At 36.4% G+C, this 20,759-nt stretch overlaps 1 protein-coding gene across 1 annotated transcript in view; it reads left to right on the top strand.

Annotated features, from left to right (window-relative positions):
- The window catches only part of NEB (nebulin), a gene marked incomplete at its 5' end in the record, with an annotated part of 124,401 nt that overhangs the window by 68,035 nt on the left and 35,607 nt on the right, over nt 1–20,759 (top strand). The window contains 31 exons of the mRNA XM_079538983.1: nt 200–307; nt 1,172–1,483; nt 1,603–1,707; nt 1,790–1,894; nt 2,406–2,510; nt 3,400–3,507; nt 3,594–3,707; nt 4,470–4,667; nt 5,476–5,580; nt 6,199–6,303; nt 6,397–6,501; nt 6,940–7,047; nt 7,735–7,848; nt 8,308–8,505; nt 8,941–9,045; nt 9,683–9,787; nt 10,065–10,172; nt 10,552–10,659; nt 11,551–11,658; nt 12,278–12,382; nt 12,470–12,574; nt 12,754–12,852; nt 13,079–13,189; nt 13,367–13,471; nt 14,148–14,252; nt 14,673–14,777; nt 15,750–15,854; nt 16,148–16,252; nt 16,370–16,474; nt 16,952–17,056; nt 19,187–19,291. Coding sequence (XP_079395109.1) covers nt 200–307; nt 1,172–1,483; nt 1,603–1,707; nt 1,790–1,894; nt 2,406–2,510; nt 3,400–3,507; nt 3,594–3,707; nt 4,470–4,667; nt 5,476–5,580; nt 6,199–6,303; nt 6,397–6,501; nt 6,940–7,047; nt 7,735–7,848; nt 8,308–8,505; nt 8,941–9,045; nt 9,683–9,787; nt 10,065–10,172; nt 10,552–10,659; nt 11,551–11,658; nt 12,278–12,382; nt 12,470–12,574; nt 12,754–12,852; nt 13,079–13,189; nt 13,367–13,471; nt 14,148–14,252; nt 14,673–14,777; nt 15,750–15,854; nt 16,148–16,252; nt 16,370–16,474; nt 16,952–17,056; nt 19,187–19,291 — 3,684 coding nt within the window. The remainder of the gene's footprint in view (nt 1–199; nt 308–1,171; nt 1,484–1,602; nt 1,708–1,789; nt 1,895–2,405; nt 2,511–3,399; nt 3,508–3,593; nt 3,708–4,469; nt 4,668–5,475; nt 5,581–6,198; nt 6,304–6,396; nt 6,502–6,939; nt 7,048–7,734; nt 7,849–8,307; nt 8,506–8,940; nt 9,046–9,682; nt 9,788–10,064; nt 10,173–10,551; nt 10,660–11,550; nt 11,659–12,277; nt 12,383–12,469; nt 12,575–12,753; nt 12,853–13,078; nt 13,190–13,366; nt 13,472–14,147; nt 14,253–14,672; nt 14,778–15,749; nt 15,855–16,147; nt 16,253–16,369; nt 16,475–16,951; nt 17,057–19,186; nt 19,292–20,759) is intronic.

Raw genomic sequence — 20,759 nt, forward strand, 5'->3', positions numbered from 1 at the left:
TCCCACTAAACCATGTCCCTCAACACAACATCCACAACTCACATCTCTTCTGAAGGATTTAGAAAACTTGCTGTATTAAGAACACCTTAGAGAAATGATTCATTTTATTTGCATTTTATATACCTTATATACATTTAATAATGCCTATGACTCCAGTAGTTTTGAATTTCTCCTTTCTCCTCTCTTCTGTTTTCCGCAGAGTTTATACAAAGAAAGCTGGGAGAAAGAAAAAGCCACTGGTTATCTCTTACCTCCTGACACTGTGCAGATCCGTCATGCCAAACACTCAAATGAAGTCCAAAGTGAGGTAATAACTTTTCTCATTGCATTAGGAGAGCAAATGCTTAGAAGCTTACAAATGTTAAAGGCCTTGCAAGTTCAATGAATGATATGCAAAGCTTTGCGTTAGGGATAACATCTAGTGGCCATCTTATGATTGATGAAGTTCACTGTCCTCCAGACAATTCAGACATTTTTGAGATTATGATTTTCATGGATATCGGTATTGAAAGGTCAGATTCTTCTCTCCACCTTTAGTTTCTCCAGATGCAGTCCTTTCAAAGTCACCTGAGGTAAAATTTCATATTTTGTAAGCTTCTAAAAAATTAATAAATGTGATGATTGTTATCTGCAGCTCTGATTTCAGTTTCCATAATTACATTATGGTGGCTTCCTCTATGAGAAACTATAAGATGGTTTCAAAGTTTTGTATAGTGAGAGTTGAAGCTCTTGGTTAACTACTGAGCGCACATTTTGTAAAAAATGTGGTGTAAATGCCTTAAATAAAGGTCAATTCTCCAGACAGTCTTAAATAATATGTTCAGAAATGTGCTGGAAAACTGAGGCTGAGTGCTTAGTAGATATTTTCTAGCTAGGTTTTCGTGCTAGGTTTTCCTCTTGTTTTGAAAATGCACCCTACTGAAAAATGATAGCATATTAGTCTAGAAAATTACACATTTTGAAGTGGAAGGACTACACAAAGTAACATTGCTGTTTGTCTCCTAATTTTGTCATGTATTGAAAATCAGACTGCTGTTGGCAACTATCTGTTAATAAAACAGTCTCATTTGTTCTTGGTGTTGACAAAGCCATGGCTGATCACGGCTTAAAAAATGAGTAGATATAATCAATACTGATTTTATTTTAACTTTTTTCTCCCCTCTTCCATCAGCTTAAGTACAAAGCTGACCATGTCAAACAAAGAGGTCACTACGTGGGAGTCCCCAGTATGAGAGATGATCCAAAACTGGTGTGGTTTGAACATGCAGGCGAGATCCAGAATGACAGATTGTATAAATCAAATTACCACAAAACAAAGACCAAAATTCACATCCCTGCGGATATTATGTCAGTTGTAGCAGCCAAGGAGTGTCAGACGTTGGTCAGTGATATTGACTACCGCCAATACCTGCATCAATGGACGTGCCACCCTGACCAGAATGATTGTATTCACGCAAGGAAGGCCTATGATCTGCAAAGCGATGTAAGTGATTTTACACACATACCATGTAATTTCCAATTTGTATGGTCTGAGTGCATTTTTTACATTACATAAGGCAGAAGGACGTAATTTCTTTTCTTTTTGTAACTTCATTATTTTAGAATATTTATAAATCTGACTTGGAATGGCTCCGTGGTTGTGGCTGGATTCCTCTGGATTCAGTGGAACATAAGAAAGTTAAGCATGCGCAGGAACTGATAAATAAGGTAAGAAGGTATTTTAGTTGTTGTGTGGCTAGCTCTTCTTTCTCATCCACAGTGTATAAGAAAATATTTCATCTCTTTGCAGAGAGCATATACAAAAGATGCCCTTGAAAACTTTTCTAAGTTCACCAGTGTGGTTGACACTCCAGACATTGTCTTGGCAAAGATTAACTCTGTCAATCAGAGTGACGTATGTACCTTTTTTCCTTTCTGTATTATTAGAATTAGTAGATGACTCAATTGCTTTTGCTGGACTGTACTGTGTTTAGCTGTGTGTGTGTAAGCATGTGCATGCTTATTTATAGTAGACTTTTATTGGGCAGGTTGTTCAGTAAGAATATAGAAATAACACAATATTGCTGCAACAAAGCATTTTACATTTTTCTGTAGACAGATATAGGTTATCCCTTATTTACAGTTGATACAGATTTTCCTTACAGTGATTTAAAATTGAGTCTTGTTCTTGTAAGCTAGTGGAGTTCATTGTGGCCACTGTCTTAATTGCTGATAAATATGTTCCATTTTACTCAAGTTTTACTGATGACGTCTGTCTGTGTACCATAGTGGCTGAAATGCACTATACAACATTTCTGAAGATGTGATAACGTAACAGAAAATAAATGTCTACTTCTTACAGATGGACTAGTTGGGATAATTTATTTCTATTGTGGCATTAACTCAGTATTTCTTTTCTCTTGTAGCTAAAATACAAAGAAACATTTAACCTCGAGAAAGGCCAGTACATCGGGTCTGATGACACTCCTGAACTGAATCATGCCAGAGACATGTCCTTACTGTATAGTGATGTAAGATCTGATAAATACCTAACTGAGCTGCAGTTAGTTTTGAAAGCAACAGAATATAGACTGAACTTCAGAATACTGTTCTGTTTCTGCCATCAGTTTACTACGGGGCACTGGAAATGTCATTTAATCTCTTTGTTGTAGGACAGTTTGGTTAAGGGTCATTTCTTTCCTCACTAAACTGATCTCAGAGTACTACTGTGAGGTGTTTGGGAGTAGGAGGAGCATTAGTATAGTTGTGATTCTATGATGTGAGTTTACATTTATTTTTTTATGAGAGGAAAACTTTAGGTGATTTGTGTTACTAAGCAGGTATTTATCAGTAGTCTCACTAATTTTAATTGGAAGTATCTACTTTTGGAAGTGTAAGTGACTAATTTATATGCCAAATCTTTGTAGTCTAGTCTGAAAGTCAATGTGTTTAATATTTAAAACATGACATATTTTAAAAGTTCCATTGACACAATTACTGCTCTTATGATAAATACAAGTTTTACTTGAAGATTTTTCACGATTTGAAACAAATTATCTGTAAGATTATCAAGGTCAATTCTATACCACACTTTTAAACAGCAGTTCATGTCTACGTTTTGAATATTTCTGTTACTTTTCTGGGTGACAAACAATGAATTCCAGGTCGCCATTTCAAGAGAGCAAATCTAGAGAGTTCGAGTTTGTGCTCCGTTACTCTCCTGAGTTGGAGCTCTGTCTTAGACCAAATATGTGTTCTGAATTAATATTCTTCATTTACTTTGTTGGGATGATTTGTTGGAAAGAGAAACTGCTCTATAGAAACAGTCCTATTCCATATGTGTGAAAATAGCAGAATCAGACCTCTTGGAAAGTATAATGGATCTTATATCAAAGTTTGTGTTGTGTTCTGTTTATCTAGACACTTTATAAAAGAGACTGGGAAATCAGCAAGCCCCTTGGGTATACTTTGGATACAAAATACATTCCACTTGTTGGAGCCAAGCATGCAAACTACGTGAATAGTGAGGTTAGTAGGAATTTTCCATTCCTTCTTTTTATTTTCTTATCTCCTGTGAACATGAACTTTAAAATTTCAACATGTCTATTTTGCAGCGTAAATACAAGGAGCTGTATGAGAAGCTGAAGGGCCATTATCTGGCTGGGAAGGACATTGGAGATTTCCCCAGCGTCGTTCATTCGTTAGCATTCCAGAAAATAAGGAGTGCGGTGAGGAGACAATCCACCTTCCCCCAGTAGTTTCTGTTTCCTTTATTATCAGTGTCTCTCTCATATTGAACATAAGTAATGCTATGCTTATTAACACCAGTAATAGTATTTTCCATATGCTTTCCTGAATGTATTTGGGGTGAATCATTGAATTTGAAATGATTTAAGAGATTAAGATAGATATATTTTTTTTTAACTATTGGACCTATTAGAGTTTTCTATTTTACATTAAGAATCTGATCAGCAAGAAATACTATATGGCTTGAGATACTTTTGCCATATTAGCAAAAAAATATATATATATAATATATATAATTTTTTTTAGTGAAATAGGAATTGAGGAATCAGAAAGATAAATATACATTTGGTGTTTTGTTGTCACCACTGAACGTATAACATGTCATGCAGGGCATGGTTAATATAATCTCTAATATTATGTCTCCTTTTGAAAAGGGAGATGATTTGGATTAAAGAAAAGCTTTTGTAACATAGGCACTTCTTATCTTGAAGTAGTGTTACCTTTCACACACACAGTTAAATCTGCCAATGAAGGAGGCTGTTTTTGTCTTTCTAGTACCTTGTCAGAATAAATGGTGATTAATATCTAAGTTCTGACTTCTTCCCACTGAATCCCATTGGAGTTTTGTCCCTAAACTAAGATTAGCCTCAGATTGTTCTATATAACCTGCTGCTTACTTGAGTCAGAATTATGCAGGAGAACACTATTCACTTTTTTCCCTTTCCTCCATCTTTGTTTTTTAGCTGGCATACAGAAAGAATTACGAAGACACTAAAACAAGAGTCCATATTCCAAGTGATATGATGAATCATGTGCTAGCTAAGAAGTGCCAGTATATCCTCAGTGACCTTGAATACCGAACTTACCTCCATCACTGGAATTGTTCCCCTGAAGAGCATGATGTTATTCAAGCAAAAAGGGCCCAAGAAATTTTGAGTGATGTACGTATTTCACATATCTATTTAACGTTTTACAAAGTAATCTTTTCAAGATATTTAAATATCAAATGCTTTCAGGTATTTTTGCAGTATTTAAACGTGAAATTGGTAACCATGGTCTTAGATTGCTTGGTGTCACAGTACCAAAGATTTTTACATTTTCTGGGGAGGATCTTAATGATCTACTTATTTCTCTCACACTTGTAAATTGGAAAAATGTAAGAAGTTAATATTTGCAAGCCTTCCCAAAGTTCACCAGATGGACTTGTTGAGACTATGTAGAATGCTTACCATCTGGCACACGTAGAGATGGGATGCAGATGTACCAAAGTCAAAGTGTTGCTGTGCTGCAGTGATCACCAGTTAATTTGCACAGGAGCCAGGACAGCTTGCACAGACCTCCTGGATGAGTATGGAAAAGACTTTTCTTTGAGGTTATATCCCACAGCTGCAGATGGTACTTGAATTTCTTATTAAATGGTCAACAGTATCTCTACTTGGGTGAAAAGCCTTCCTAACAGAATTTAATGTGTTAATTTCCTGGCCTATTAATATGATGTATTACTTTTGGCTTACTTTTCCATGTAAAACCTGGGTAAGAATCATTCACAGTGTGAAATGGGTCATACCAAGCATTGTCTGTGCACATATTTAAATTTCCAGGTATAATTGATGAATAAGCCTGAATTGTGGTGCATTGAGTTTGCACAAGTGGCAAAAGCTGAATACAGTAAAAATAACAGTATTTTCTTCAAACAAGGGCAAATTTCTTCCTAATTATGTACGCGGTTGGTTTTTTTTTCCTGTATAGGTGGTGTATAAAGATGACTTAAATTGGCTGAAGGGAATTGGATGCTATGTCTGGGATACTCCACAAATCCTGCATGCTAAAAAATCATATGACCTCCAGAGCCAAGTAAGCAAGTTGCCCTCAAATAAGTAAACATATCTAAGTTTTTTTTTTCTTCATTTATGATGCACTGGGCCTTTCACCTATCCTACTTGAAAGCAGAATGAAATAATTACATCCAAAATACTTTTTCTAATTATTGCAATCTTGCAGCTTAGTCTGCGGAGTCTTGATAATTGTTGCTAAAAAAGCAGAAAAACTGGGAGAATGGAAGTACTGAAGCATTTTGGTTTTTAACAGTGAGAAGGTCGCACACATTTTGTGTGCAACTCTGTACACAAGATACCTCAGTTATTTAAGTTATTTATGTTATTTATTTAAGTTATTTATGTTATGTTATTTAAGTTATTTATGCTGAGAGAAAGGTATCTGTTGTCTTGCTGGTTGTTCTCTTAGCCTAGATGTGCTTTACAATTATCCACAATTTTCTGTATTACATAGTTCATACTTGCTGTGTTCCTATGTAGAAGCATTTCTTCAGTACAGCAGTAACTTCAAGTTGGTCTTGCTTGGACTGTAATCCTATCCTTCTGTTATCTGATTTTAAATGACTGGTTTTAAAGGAAGTTAGCACGAAAATTTTGTGGTCATTTTCAACATTATTTTTTTTTTCTGTTTGCTTAGATAAAATATACAGCTGCTGGAAAAGAGAATTTTCAGAACTTTGGTGTTGTTACTGATACACCAGTCTATGTGACTGCAGTGCAGAGTGCTATAAATGCCAGTGATGTGAGTGTCCCCTTCTTTTCTATTCTTTTTTTTTTTCCTTTGCTCCTTCTGAGATTTGAGACGAGTTCACTGAATCCATCTTTCATTTTATAGGTTAAATACAAAGAAGATTACCATAAAACTAAGGACAAGTACACAACTGTGACTGAAACAGTAGACTCTGAAAGAGTTCAAAATCTGAAACACCTTTTTAGCAATGTAAGTGCTTTTCTCTCAAGGTACTACTGAGATATTTAATTTTATTTTGGTTGTCTTCTCTGTTTGAAGATAAATTTACAAATATGAAACTTAGCAGAGTCAGTGATAGCCCTCTGCATTGTGTGAGTATGGAGAAGATGCTGAATGTCAGGCTCAGTCTTGTCAAAATATAAGCATTAATAAATGGGTTCTGTGAAGAAAGTTGCACCTGAACCAAAAAGACTTCTTGTATGAGTATGGATAAGATGAACAGGAAAGAACTTTGTTACCTTTTCTGTGTGCTATCAAGATTATAGTACTGTACTGTCTTAATTTCTGTGAAGTAATAGTTAAGGTGTAAAATAATCATCACAACAGAAGGGATACTGATTTTTTTACTGGACATTGGTTATTACCCAGGGAATCTTTCCACTGATAGAGACTTTCTATTCCCCACAGAATCTCTACAAGGAAGCCTGGGACAGGGTGAAAGCTACTAGCTACATAATGCCCTCTGATGCTGTATCCCTAGCACGTGCAAAAGAACTGAAGCATAATGCTAGTATTGTAAGTCAATAAAATACTTTGATTTTTTTTTTTTTTAGTCAGATCAGTTCTAGTAATTCAAGCATTCATGTCTTGCATTTAAGTATCAAAGCATTTTAATATCTTAGAACTGTAGAATCTTTTATTTTTAGTTTAAATATGTATCTATAGCAAATCCTTTTTCTGTGAGAATAATTTCACTAACAGTTAGATAGTCCTTTGCTGCTCCTTTTCGTGGAAAAAAAGTTGCATTTTATAATAATAGAAGCAACTTCTAGAAAAATTATAGTCAGTTCTCTTTTAGCCTAAGTGGCCTGAGTCAGAAAAGCACCAAATGTTCTATATGTCTTTAAATGATGCTTTACTGACTGTAGAAGGACACGATTTGTTGCATTACTGAGCAAAGGCTAATGAGAGATCACTCTCTTGGATAGATTTAAAGGAAAGAGCTGTAACAGTAAAAATAACTAGTAAATTCAATTTATTTATTTAAAAATCTTCTAGCTAACTGTTCTTACTTTTTTCAGTAGTTACAGTGCATTTTCTTTGCAGCTAAAAATAAAATTAAAACCGAGATCCTGCTTTAAATGCTGCCTCTACTTTTTGGACTGAACTGAATACTTATTGATTTACTTACTGATTTGGTTCTAAAATTACAATTTTCTAACTGGAATTTGTTATCTGTTGTCTTTCTTTACATCTGCTTAGGTAAAATACCGAGAAGAATATGACAAGTTCAAAGCTCTATACACAATACCTGGAAGTGTTGAGGATGACCCCAATATAGCAAGGTGCCTTAGAGTTGGAAAGCTTAATATTGATGTAAGTGGTGTTTTCTTAAAAACCACACAGATAATGTATTTCAGTAGGCATTTGGCAGTGCTCAGTATTTGTGGGTGATTACCATGTTTAGCAAATGTCTTTTCAGACTTCTACATCAACTGTTGAATTGTCTTCTAAACCTCTAAGTCTAATATGTTTATGTATGAAACATTGCACACTGCCTGGCCTACCTCTTGTTGACATCACTGCCGTGAAGATTTGACAAATTGTATTTTAGCACCCTTTACTTATTGTGCTGAGCTTGAAGGTTCCTTAATCTTCAAATCTTTAGAGTAGATAAGATGGAAATGCGAGTCATAGCCAAAATGATTGCTCTCCAACTATAGCAGTCCATGAAAATATTAGTAGAATACCACAGTCTTTTGCCTCAGCTTTATCAACACTTAATAATTCAGGCTATTTGCCAGCATTATTAATGTGAATGTTTTAATTCTGCAGCGTCTGTACAGGGAAACCTATGAAAAGAATAAAGCCAAAGTCCACATTGTTCCTGATATGGTGGACATAATTGCTGCTAAAGATGCACAGCAGAAAATCAGTGAAATCGATTACCGCACACGTCTCCACTACTGGATCTGCCTACCAGATCTTCAGATCAACGCACATGTTCGAAAAGTAGCTGATCAGATCAGTGATGTAAGTTCACAAGTGTTTGTGGTTCACTTTTCTTAAAGGATTCTTGCATTTGTGCTCTGTAGAGGAAATGATTTTGCAGAAACTTGATTGGAGCACTCTGTGGTTTCCACTCATATCTATTATGCTCGACGGCACAGCATCTATATCCTGTTTTTGTCACACAGACAAATCAGTCTGTACTGAAGTGTGGCTTGGAATGCATCATTTCACTATTATCAGTATAGGCTCTGGGCCAAAACCTTGCAGTTCTTGAAGTGCTGTAGAAAAATCATTTTAATTCCGAAAGGAATTGTTTTGATTTTCTCGAAACAAAAAATGTCAAAAACCAAGAAACATCAACCTGCCATCATTTGACAGTTGTGTTCAGACTGACTTAACAAAAAGGGTTGGATCATGGTGCACATCTGAGATTGCTTCTTTTCTCGGATATCTTAGGTGGTATACAAGGATGATCTTAACTGGCTGAAAGGCATTGGCTGCTTTGTTTGGGACACTCCTGAGATTCTTCATGCTAAACATGCCTACGACCTTCGCAGTGATGTGAGTCTGAATTGAATACACTGTTTCTGCTTACTTCTTAATATTTTTCAAAGCATTGTATTAACAGGATGGAGTAGCTCTATTCTAATTCAGATATGGTCTGAAAAATGTCATATATGCTTCTCTACTGAATTATCTACTAGCTGTCTCCCCCAGGGCTCCATTTTGGAGCCAGTTCTCGTGAGTGCCTTTATAAATGACTTAGTACGCATTCGAGTCCTGCATCCAGGTAAATTTGCAAGTAATGTTAAACTGAGTGAAGCTGCTGACTCCATTGAAGTAAAGATATCCTTAGCTTGGGATTAAGGTTTTAAAATGGGAGAATTAATCATTGTGCTTTTACTGATGGTATGCCCCCTATTAAGTTGTGTATCAGAAGTAGGTTGGGTGCACATCACATGGTGCGTATAAATATTCTGATGACATTTCCCACTGTTTCTTGATAGGAGTTCTTAAGTAGGTGCCATATTCATTTGTGCAGCCTTAATTTCAAGACATTTTCTGTATTAATGCTGATTCATGAGTACAATAAGTAACAAATAAAATAGACAGTAATTACTGTAAATATAAAAATATAATAAAACCAGTTAACAATAACTAGTATTACTGACTGGAGTTCTTGAATTTCTCTCTGCAGATCAAGTACAAATCTGCTGCAGAAAAAACGAAGAGCAAATACACTGTGGTCATGGACACTCCTGTCTATGTCCAGAGTATCCTCAGTGGCTTGAATGCCAGTGAGGTAAGTGCCATTTCTTCACAGGTCCTAGAAATGTCACTTTAATATATGTAGTCATTATTTCATTGCTTATTATCCACAGCTCATTGACCCTGCCTTTATTAAGGCATCACTAAATATTTAATCACTAAATCGCAGTCACTAAAATCATTAATTGCCTGAATTCAAAAGAATTTCATCCAGTTTTTTGGAAGATATTCCCATGTGTATGCAAATAATACACACTGTGACAAAGCATCAGCATTATGACTTTCCTTTAATTACTTTTTCTTCTTCTTAGATTATCTATCGTGGTGACTACTTAAATAAAATTAGAGGCAAAGCGATTCCCACTAACAAGACAGTGGATTTGGAGCGGGCACGTCATGCAAACAAGATACAGAGTGAAGTAAGTATAAGAACTTTGTTTTCATCAGAATGCCAAAGAAAACCCAACATCCACATTCTTCTCCTGTTTGATGCATGTTCGTGCTTTCTCTCGATCTTTCCTTTCTGCAAGTCCACAGTGTCTTCAGATTCAAAACCCAGATTCTTTAAACGTTGGTCTTTATTTAGCTCTTCAGATATGGAAGCTGGATTCCACTGCATGAAAATAAAGTGGGATAGTGTCATTATTTAATCTTCAAGCGTGCATTATAAGACAGATATTTGGGAAATCTGTTGCTGAGTGTGTATAAGAGATTTTCTGTGTAGCTAATGAATACTGTCAAATACTACACACATTTATCTCAAAGACTCTCCCTTTTCCTCCCCCTGCTTCTTTACAGAATTTGTATCGCTGGGCTGGTTTGAAAGCTCTGCCTACTGGATACAGTCTTCCCAAAGATACCCCTGGCTTCCAGCATGCCAAACACGTCCAGTACATTGGCAGTGATGTAAGTAATGTACTGTGTCCTTCTATAACACGAGTTACCAGGGAAAATTTGGTGCCTGTTTTCTAGGAGTACACGACTGTTGAGGCAGTTATTTCTCAGATGTGAGAATGGTTACCAGAAAGCAAAAACAGTAGGGGGTAGTTCCATGTGTTTGCCTGAGCCAGGAACTTATGATGACCATGACACAAGCAGTAAATTCATCAGCCAGTGGGAAGTCCCACTGAGTAAGGCAGGTAGAGCAGGATGCTGATAGCAGATTGCATCAAAAGTCTCTGACAAAGTGAGGGTCAGCTTCCATTCCTGCAGTCAGGAGATAGAGGAGACAGAACAGAAATTGGAGGCAAGCTACCAACAGCATAGGTGCATGGTAAATCCAAGCAATGGAACTTGAAACCAGGCTACAAAACAGAGCTAGAGATGAGCTACTTGTGAGGGAGGACCAGTGCCCATCCAGAAGATGAGGATGGAAGCAGTGCTGAAGACAGGTGTGCCTACAGCATTGCTAAGGGAAGGACTGACACCTCTGGTGTGCCTGGTCTCAGCAATCAGTTCTTACCAGTGCACTCAGCTCCCAACACTGGTAATGTTTACATTAACAGAATTGAAGCAATTGCTATAAAATAAAAATTTCCTCAGACAGATGTGCATATCATGTTAGACATAAGAGGAATTTAAAATGTTACTCATCTTGGGTGAGATCATAAAGGTATTTTGATCTTGATAGGATGATGCCTATTTAGCTCTGGTGTAGCTCATTTGACTGTCTCTAAAAATCTGAATCTAAAAATCTACACAAATTATTGCCAGAACAGCAGTGTAACTAGAAGCATAAGGAAATTTAGTTTCTATATACTTTTGTTCAATCTAAAAGATTTCTTTCCCCCTTTGTAGCTGAAATATAAAGAAGCCTATGAACATATGAAAGCTAAAGGCTACACTCTGGGACCTAATGATGTTGGGTTTGAGAATGTGAAGAAAGTGAATCAAGTCATTAATGAGGTACAGTATTTGTTCTCATTTGTACTTATAGTGCCCAGAGTCTGAGGGATGAAAATACATTGACTGGAAAGATTGTAGGATCCATGTTCACTGGGGCTTTTAAGAACAGGACAGATAAATGTCCATCGAGAATGGCAGGGGATCATTGATTCAGCCTTGGAGTTGGGTATTGTGGCTTTTCAGTGTTCTTGATGACTCTTAACTTTCTACAGTCCTGTAACGCTATTATCTCACAATGAAATCACTTCTAGTTTAATTTCATTAGCCATCCTGCTGCTGTTTGGTTAAAGAGGTACAGAAATTGTGTCTTTGACATTGAATCTGTAACTTTATATGCATGTAAAGTCAATGATCAAAGAAATGAGTACTAGTTTGAAAATTTAGCATATGTGTTTACGTATTTATAGGATTGGGGTCTTAGATTCTACATTTTGCTGTTAGAGATGCTGCTATCAAAAAAAGTCTGACTGGTTAGAAGTATGGTTGCTCCCTTTTTTGTCTATTAGTTCTGCAATATCTAGCGAAAGAGCTGTCCTAAAAAGACAGGAGTTTACACTCTGCTAAATTTCTTGCAGTGTTTAAGTTTTTAACGTGTAAAATCCTGTCTTCTTTCATACAGAGGTTGTATCGGGCAACGTACCACAAGAACAAGGATAAGATTCATACTACTCCAGACACACCAGAAATCCGTCAAGTCAAAGCAACTCAGGAAGCTGTCAGTGATGTATGTGCCTTTCTAACATAGAACAGAAGATATTTAGAATATTCAGCATGATCTTACATGAAATCTATTTTTTTCTTTGTCTTTCAGTTGATCTACAAGTCAGATTTCTTTAGGATGCAAGGACACTTGATTTCCTTGCCGTTTACTCCTCAGGTGTTGCACTGCCGCTATGTTGGGGACATCACAAGTGATGTAAGTATCTCCTATTAAGATACCTGGTATTTGAATGTAGAAATTTTACACTGAAAGTGGAATTTGGCATTTATTCTATTCCGTAATAGGTAAATGCTTTGTAATTGTGTTTAAGGACTGATGAGTGAACTTGTCTGCAAAGTTAATATTCTGGTTTTCTTTCCCTAATTGCCTTGTAGAATAAATACAAAGAGGATCTGAAGTGGTTGCAGGGCTTGGGCTGCTTCCTTTATGATACTCCTGATATGGTCCGTGCTCGTCAGCTGCGTAAGCTTTGGGTAAGGTATTTCTTATGAAAAGAATGTACGTATAACAACAACACACTTAGTGACACGTGTGATATGTAATCCAAGAAATGAAGTATATGAAAATAAAGACCAACGACAGCATGTATTGCTGTGCTTCTGGCTATTTGTTTCAAAGTGCTGTTACTTCACACCGTGAATGCTCTTTGCAATTAAGAATAATAAGAGCTTCCTAAGTGATACTGCCTTTATCTTTCAGTCTAATTACGTGTATACTGATACTGCAAAGAAGATGCGGGATAAATACAGTGTGGTGTTGGATACTCCTGGGTACAGGAATGTTCAGGAACTGAAAGCCCATTTGAGTGAAGTAAGTTCTGTGTTAATTTTATTCATCTTTGGTACCTGTGATTAAGTAAAGCTCAGATCTCTCACTGTTTTCTTTTCAGAAATATGAGAGATGCTACAATTGCAAAGCTGTGTTTGGGCAGCTGTTACACAAATATACATAAGAGAAGAAATCATTCACAGACTTTTCTTTTTCTAGCTGGTTTACAGAGCTGCAGGCAAGGAGCTGAAGACAAAATACACTTCTGTCCTTGACACACCTGACTACTTAAGAGCCAAGAAAGGACAAAAAATACAGAGCCAGGTGAAAAATTTCTACTAATAAAAAACAATTGAGGTTCTTTGTTAATATTATCTTTAAGTACAGCAAAATCTTTCCAGGTCATTTCAAACCAATGTGGAATTCCTAGAGGGTACTTTTAAAAACAGCCATTGTTAAGTGGCTTGATTTTTCATGTTTACCATACCTCTGTGATGGACAAATCCAACTTCGGCTGTCTGAAGCAAAGCATTGAGCCATTGTCTGTTGTGTTCAGATTCTCTGAAACTCTGACTTTGTCAGAGGAATAAGTACTTTTGTCAGTCTACCATTTGTTCGTTATCTTCATTCACACAGTTCTTGCTGAGTTAGTAGTACAAAATGTTGTTACCCAACAGAAAAAAACAGACTGTTTTGGATGCTTTTATCAAAGTGAGGCATGGACGTAGGGCAGAGACAGCATTAATGTCATATGCATTGGACTTGGGGGTTCATGAAGATATTGCTGGTGTTTACAGAACACTGTGAGTAATGGAAAAAGGTGGACTGAGATAATATGGAAAGTGAAAGGGTGCAATTCTCACCAGTTTCTCCTGGGGTAAATTGGGTGTTTATGCAAAACTTATAGTGAACTTATTGTGAACCTATAGTCATTTTTCAGGGTGATAAAGTAAAACTTACTTGAAATGTATTTTTTTGAATTCTTTCTGTCTTGTTGCAGTATTTGTATGTGGAACTTGCCACCAAAGAGAGACCTCATCACCATGCTGGTAGCCAGACTCCAGCCTTCACACATGCCAGGCGTGTAAAAGACATGATCAGTGAGGTAAGATTGGTCTTTTGTTTCGTACCAATATTTGAACTGCTTAGAAGTTTCACTTCTAATTTTGATGATGGATTCAAGGCTCGCATCTGTTTGCCTTTTAGCATTGTAACTCATACTTAAGTTCCATGTTTCCTTTACAATTTGTGGTAAATGACTGCACGTTTCTTACGAACTTGAATATTTTACAAGATATGTGTTTCTAAATACTTGTCTGCAGAATCTGTGGGAGATTGGCTGCAAAATGTGGAACATCTAGTATGAATTGAACAGCCAAGTTTATTTCCCAGTGTTTTGACAGAGAGCTTTGCAAGAATGACTTTGTGCACTCTGGATAGCACCTCTAGCTGTTAATGTAATATGAGATTGGCAACTGCTTCTAAGACTGAAGATGTAACCTTTAACTTTTACTATTTCTCTTAGACAAAATATAAGATCCAGTATGAGAAGATGAAGGACAAATACACACCAGTCCTTGACACACCAGTCTTGATCAGAGCCAAGAGAGCATACCTGAATGCCAGTGATGTATGTAATCTATGAATGATTTCATTCCAATTTTTCTTGGTTTCTACAAAAAAAAAAAAAAAGGGGGGGGGTCAGTGGGGAACAAGCATGCAAGCCAGGGATTGTCTCAGCTTGTTTCAAGAACCTCTCTTCCATTTCCATTTGATATTACAGAAATAGTTTTCACTTGGTGTCACTGTAGTGCTTTCTTACCTTTATTATAATTCATATTCATTTTGCTTTGCACTGAAATGTTGACTTAGAAAAGGAAAAAAAAATAAGTTGCTTACATATGAAATCACCCAGTAGCGCAGATCAGTGTGAAATCATTCAGATAATTTCATCTCTGCTTGGTTTTAGGAGTTCACTTACATGTCCCTGAGAACTTGCTCATTGTTTCATTTAGAAATAAATCAGAGACTCTTTAGTGGGACCTTTGCTACATATTTTACACTGCACATTGCCCAGGTACCCTGGGAAGTCCTGATGGAATATTTGTTAGGCCAGTGTTTTGATGAGAATATTTCTTACTGCTCTCATGAGAGGGATTTTTATGATTTTAAGAATATATCACTTCTTTTGCACACCTGGATTTCTCTTCTGAGAAGTTCTTTCCCCCGAGGCAAATAGTCATCCTGCTTTCTTCTGGACCAGAACATAGAAGAAGGAATGCATAGGTTGGGGTTTTTTTTGCTATTTTAGAGATCAAAACTTAGTACATGGCATCTTTTCTCAGTCTGCAATCTGAAAGAGTAGGATGAAGTTTTGCTTTAGATGTGCCAACTCCTTTTCTTTCTAATTTTCTTCACAAGTCTCAGTCAAATTGTAACTGATTTTAGGTAGTTGAAGCTCCTTGAAATTCCTCAGGACTTACATTAGGATATTGGAAAGCAACATATAACTTTATCATTCCTCAGATATAGGATTTTTAACTAAAATGATTCCTGATAGATAAATATATTTTTTAATATATTACTTTTTTTTTTTTTCCAGTTGCGCTACAAAGAAACCTTTGAGAACACAAAGGGGAAATACCACACAGTGAAAGATGCTTTGAATATTGTCTATCATCGAAAAGTCACAGATGATATTAGCAGTGTATGTATATTTGTCATCTGATAACCTAGAACATGCTAGTCATGTTGTTAGTCTATTTGACTGTATCAAATAATTAGGAAAATATGATCAGCACTGTTAATAATATTTTCTTTCCTTGATTATATGCTGGATTGCCTTTGGTCTTAAAAAAAAAAAAAGTGAATACAAATAAATCTTATTTCCACTGCTATAGTTCTGGTGCTCTGGAAACAAAGAATGTCTGAAAGTTGCATGGGTTGAGGTATTCTGCTTCTCAAAATCTATTTTTTTCATTCTCTTAATTTTCTTTGTAGGTGAAATACAAAGAAAATTATATGAGCCAGCTGGGAGTCTGGAGATCAATCCCAGACCGACCAGAACATTTCCATCATCGTATCGTCACAGATGCTATTAGTGATGTGAGTTCAAATAGTTCCTGGATGTAAGAGATTGGAACTTGATATGTAGGTTTCCTAAATGAAAACCAAGTTTTATTTCTTGAGAAAGTGAAGGCATCCTTTGTTTCTTTTCTAAAGGTTAAATACAAGGAAGACTTATCCTGGCTCAGAGGCGTTGGCTGTTATGTGTGGGATACACCAGATTTTACTTTGGCAGGAAAGAATAAAGTGCTCTACAGTGGGGTAAGTAAAACACCCTGAATTGTTGCTAAATGGTTTTTATTTTTATGTTTTTCTTATATTTTGGTTTTTCTTAGAAGAATCCAATTCCAGCCTAGACACTGATATGAATTTGTCATGGTAGAACTTGAGAAAAGATCTATAATTTCAATTCTTGGTGTGAAAGAAAAAAGAGGCAAAATGATCTTTTACTTATCCCCTGTGGTCCCTGTAAAAATCTCTGTTCCATTGTGATTTTCATAGTGATGCTAGAAATCAAGCTTCAAGGTTATCAAGAATTGATGCTTCCATTGAGTGCTTGATATGATAGTTCCATTCTGTAAGATGTTACATTTACAGCTATTTTGCAGTAAAATATTTTTCGCTTGTAGTTGAGTTAAATAATTAAATCAGCAATATTTTGCTGCAGAAAGTTTCTAAAATTCTAAAAGAACTTGGAGTTAACTCTGTGATGTATGTCTGTGCTTTTTTTTCCTGCAGCATAAGTACAAGGAGACGTTTGAAAAGACAAAGTCTCATTACAAGTACGTAGCTGACTCTCCAATTAACAGGCATTTTAAACATGCAACTCAGTTGCTGGATGCGGTAAGTGTTAAAGATTTCTGTTAATATGGAATCAAGGGTTGATTGTCCTTCTGAATTTGCAAATAAATGAAAATAGATTCAGAGCTAAGGATGTCTTAAGGTCAGTCTGAAATCAGGAAATACAAGGTTGTTCCTGTGACCTTCCTGAATGTTAGCACAGAACAGATTTGCAGTAACTAAGAAGTGAAATCTTGACCCCTCTGTTCCATTTTTGAAATTGCTGGAAAAAACTTTGGCTTTGCTGACCAGTAAAGAGCTGCTAACTTGATAATACTACCTGCTGAGTAACACTGTTGAAAAACTGTTGATTGCAGTGTGGAAAAAGGTGTAAAGAGAATTAAAGCATAGTATTATGAGTATAGAATAGTGATGGTATTAAGATAGTATTGTGGCCAAAGTAATCATAGCTCAGTTTCATTTCTGATATTCTGCCTTGAATTCTCTGACTCTACTACTTAGTTGTTTTCTCCTGTGCTACAGAAGCAATGAACTTAATGTATCAGGAATATTAAAATCATTAATTAGTTGTGAGAAGTGGTATTGAATGCTTAGGAAAAAAGCCCTGAAAATCTGTGTGGTCTGGATGAATTCTTACCAGCTTAGAGTTGGTTTACAAACCAGTCCCACAGAAGGAAAAAAAACAAAACAACAACCCAGCAATCTGGTTAACCTGTTTAATTGCAGAATCATTGCTACAATTTAATGCTCAATCAGATAAGCAGTGAACCAGAATTTGTGATGGAAGATTGTTAATGTTTAGTCTTGCTGTTCTTTGGTAGTACAAATAAGGAACAAATTATTATGAAAGACATGGAAGAGAAAAACCTTATTGGGGGGGCCCCATACATTGAAATAAACTTACTGAAGTGTCTTCTATTATATGAGTGATGTTTTCATGATGGATTAAAGTTTTTGCTTACAGAAAGTCTGATGATAATATAACTCTGTAATTCACCCTCCCATCTCATCACGCTCTCTTTGAACTCAAATCAAGAATCTAGTTCCACACAGGGTTGCTTCAGCAGCTCTTTTTCATGAAGGAAGTAAATTATAAAATGGCTTCTTGAAGATTGACAGGAACAGGGTTGAAGGTATCTTTCAGTTGTAAGTTAGGCCTTCCAGATAAAATTTAGAGTTGCATATGTTATTTTGGCATATTTTTCTGTTTCTTTTCTTGTTTGTTTGTTCTTTGCATTTTGTATTTTTTGTTTTGTTTTTATAACAATAATACATTTTCTATTTTGGATATGGACTTCAATCCTTGACTTTGAATATGTCATATGAAGAGGTTTAAATGATGCATCTGTGATCTCAGGATCTCTATGTTTTCACTGTCTTCTTTTAATTTGTTACAATTTGTTATGCTATTCTGAGCAGAAATTATATAAGGCTGCCTATGAGAAGCTCAAAGATAGGTACAGCGTTATTGTGGATGATCCTAAGAACCTCCTGGCCAAGTGGGGGACTACACTGAGCAGTCAGGTACCGTAGGAGCACTTGCCAGTGCTGCCAGAAAGTGCCTGGTTCACTCCCAGCTGCTCTGTCTGTGTGAAATGTTTACAGCTGGCAGTATCAGAGGTTTCACCTGTGATATTGTGATGTTTTAGTTCAGATCAGATAGTCTTAGTTTTGCCACCCAAAAAGGACTGTTCCTTTTTGAGTGAGCTAATCTCTACTGTATGTACTTTCATGTGCATCAATTGACATCATATTCAATTAATTTCCAATCTAATGCCTGTTGAAGTCAATGGAGAGGTTTTAAAAAATGCACGTTGTGTCATGCATTTATTTATTAGATCTCTTTCATTGGCTTCCACAAATACTACCTTCTTTCTTATTTCTACATAAAGCAGCAGTGGCATATTGCATTTTTGAGTGCCTGTGCCTTTATCTGTAATTTGCTGTTATCTCCCTGAAAATATTGTCATAATTTCCTTAATGGGATAATAAGCAAATCTTTCAGCATGTACTCTTAATTACATAGATGTAAATTGTATGCACATCTGAATGAGTACATACAGTACTGTGCCTAAATCTCTCCACTCTCAAGGTGTCAGGGATCTAGAGCTGTCTTACTGTTTATGGTGTTCACAAGTCTCTTTTGTGCTTCGTTGCCATTTGCATGAACAGAACAGTTATAAATCCCTTGCCAAGATGCTCCTGAAACAAGGGTGTAATGAAATTCAGAGGCCAGATATCCTGACAGCACTCTACAACTCATACTTATGGAGCCAGGTAATACGAAGAACTGCTGCTGTAGGAGACACTAGTACTGCCATTTAGTTGCTTGGTCTTTTTATGCTTGTGAGTTCTTTGAGATTCCACAGATGACAGACTCCAAAGTTTTGTCCATGTGCAGAACAGTACGTCTATGGTAAAATAGTTCAAAACCTAAACTACCTGAAAAAGCTTTTACTGGGGCTTGAACTTCACTTAGCTTAGGCTGATCTTGCCTTCTTGTCTTCCTTTCATACGTACATAGAGCAATTTTCCATGCATTGAAGATCATAGAATCATAGCATGGTTGGGTTGGAAGAGACATCAGAGCCTTTCCAGCCCTGCCGTGGGCTGGCTGCCCCACAGCTCAGGCTGCCCAGAACCCATCCACAGCCTGGGGCACCTCCAGGGATGGGTAACCACAGCTCTGGGCAGCAGTGCCATGGCTTCACAACCCTTTTAAATAAGGCTAGCATGCCAGCTCTCAGGCAGTCAGATACTGAAAGTTTATAAACAAAAATACTCTCTCCTTTCATCTTTTGTAAGAGTTGCATGTAGAGAGTATGATTCATCTGTTCCTACAGAAAAAGAACCTTTGGTATCATTTCTGATATTAAAAAAAAGCCTCTAAATGATTCTGCTGTTATGATAAAGAAGTCATTTTCTGTATTGTCTTTGTTTAATCTGGATTCCTATGCAACTGGAATTCGTTGTAACAATTGGGTAAAAAGGTGATTTGTTGAGTAACCGATACATATTTATATTACTGAGAAATGAGATCTGCTAGCAGTAACCTTGCTATTTTCAATGGCAAGCACATTTTCTGACTGGGCTGATGAAACTGGCATGTAATGTATAAATTATCACTGGAAATGCAACAGTAGAAACCAGTTACATGACAGTGAGGGAGTTGTCACTACAGGCTCAGTTAATAAAGTCCATTAGTATTATAGAACCAAGGGCCATTACTAGACATTTTTATCCAGTTGATCAGTGGATGTCTATTTATTACCTCATTAAAAACTCCTTGCAGGTAAGCTTGAGTGTGTTTGAAGGAAAAAAAAAAATAGCACTCTGCCTGACCTGGATGTTCATCTGAATGGGTGTTATTTTTTGATTCGTTGTTTGTATGTAATTATTGATGTTTTGTCAGTCTTAGTCCTCTTCAAAAGCATGGTTTTCTTTTCTGATCCAAGATAAAGCATGAAAATTCCTTTTTAAATGTATGTTCCAACCTCTTCCACCTGCCCTGAGGCTATCTACAGTGGATTACCATTCTTGAGATACAGTCTGTTCTCATTGAATCCTCTGAAAACTGTTCAGAGTCCTGAGTAAAACAAGGTAATCTTTAAGAAATGATTAAGATACAGACTCTGCTGCCAATGACTTTAAAGTAGCCTGGCATTATGATGGTTCAGTGGATGCTTTTATCTTCTGTTGTGTAAGATGTTTTACATCTCTCTTTGTTCTGATGAATATTCTAAAA

The sequence above is a fragment of the Tetrao urogallus genome, assembly GCF_951394365.1.
Source record: "Tetrao urogallus genome assembly, chromosome: 8".
NCBI lineage: Eukaryota > Metazoa > Chordata > Aves > Galliformes > Phasianidae > Tetrao > Tetrao urogallus.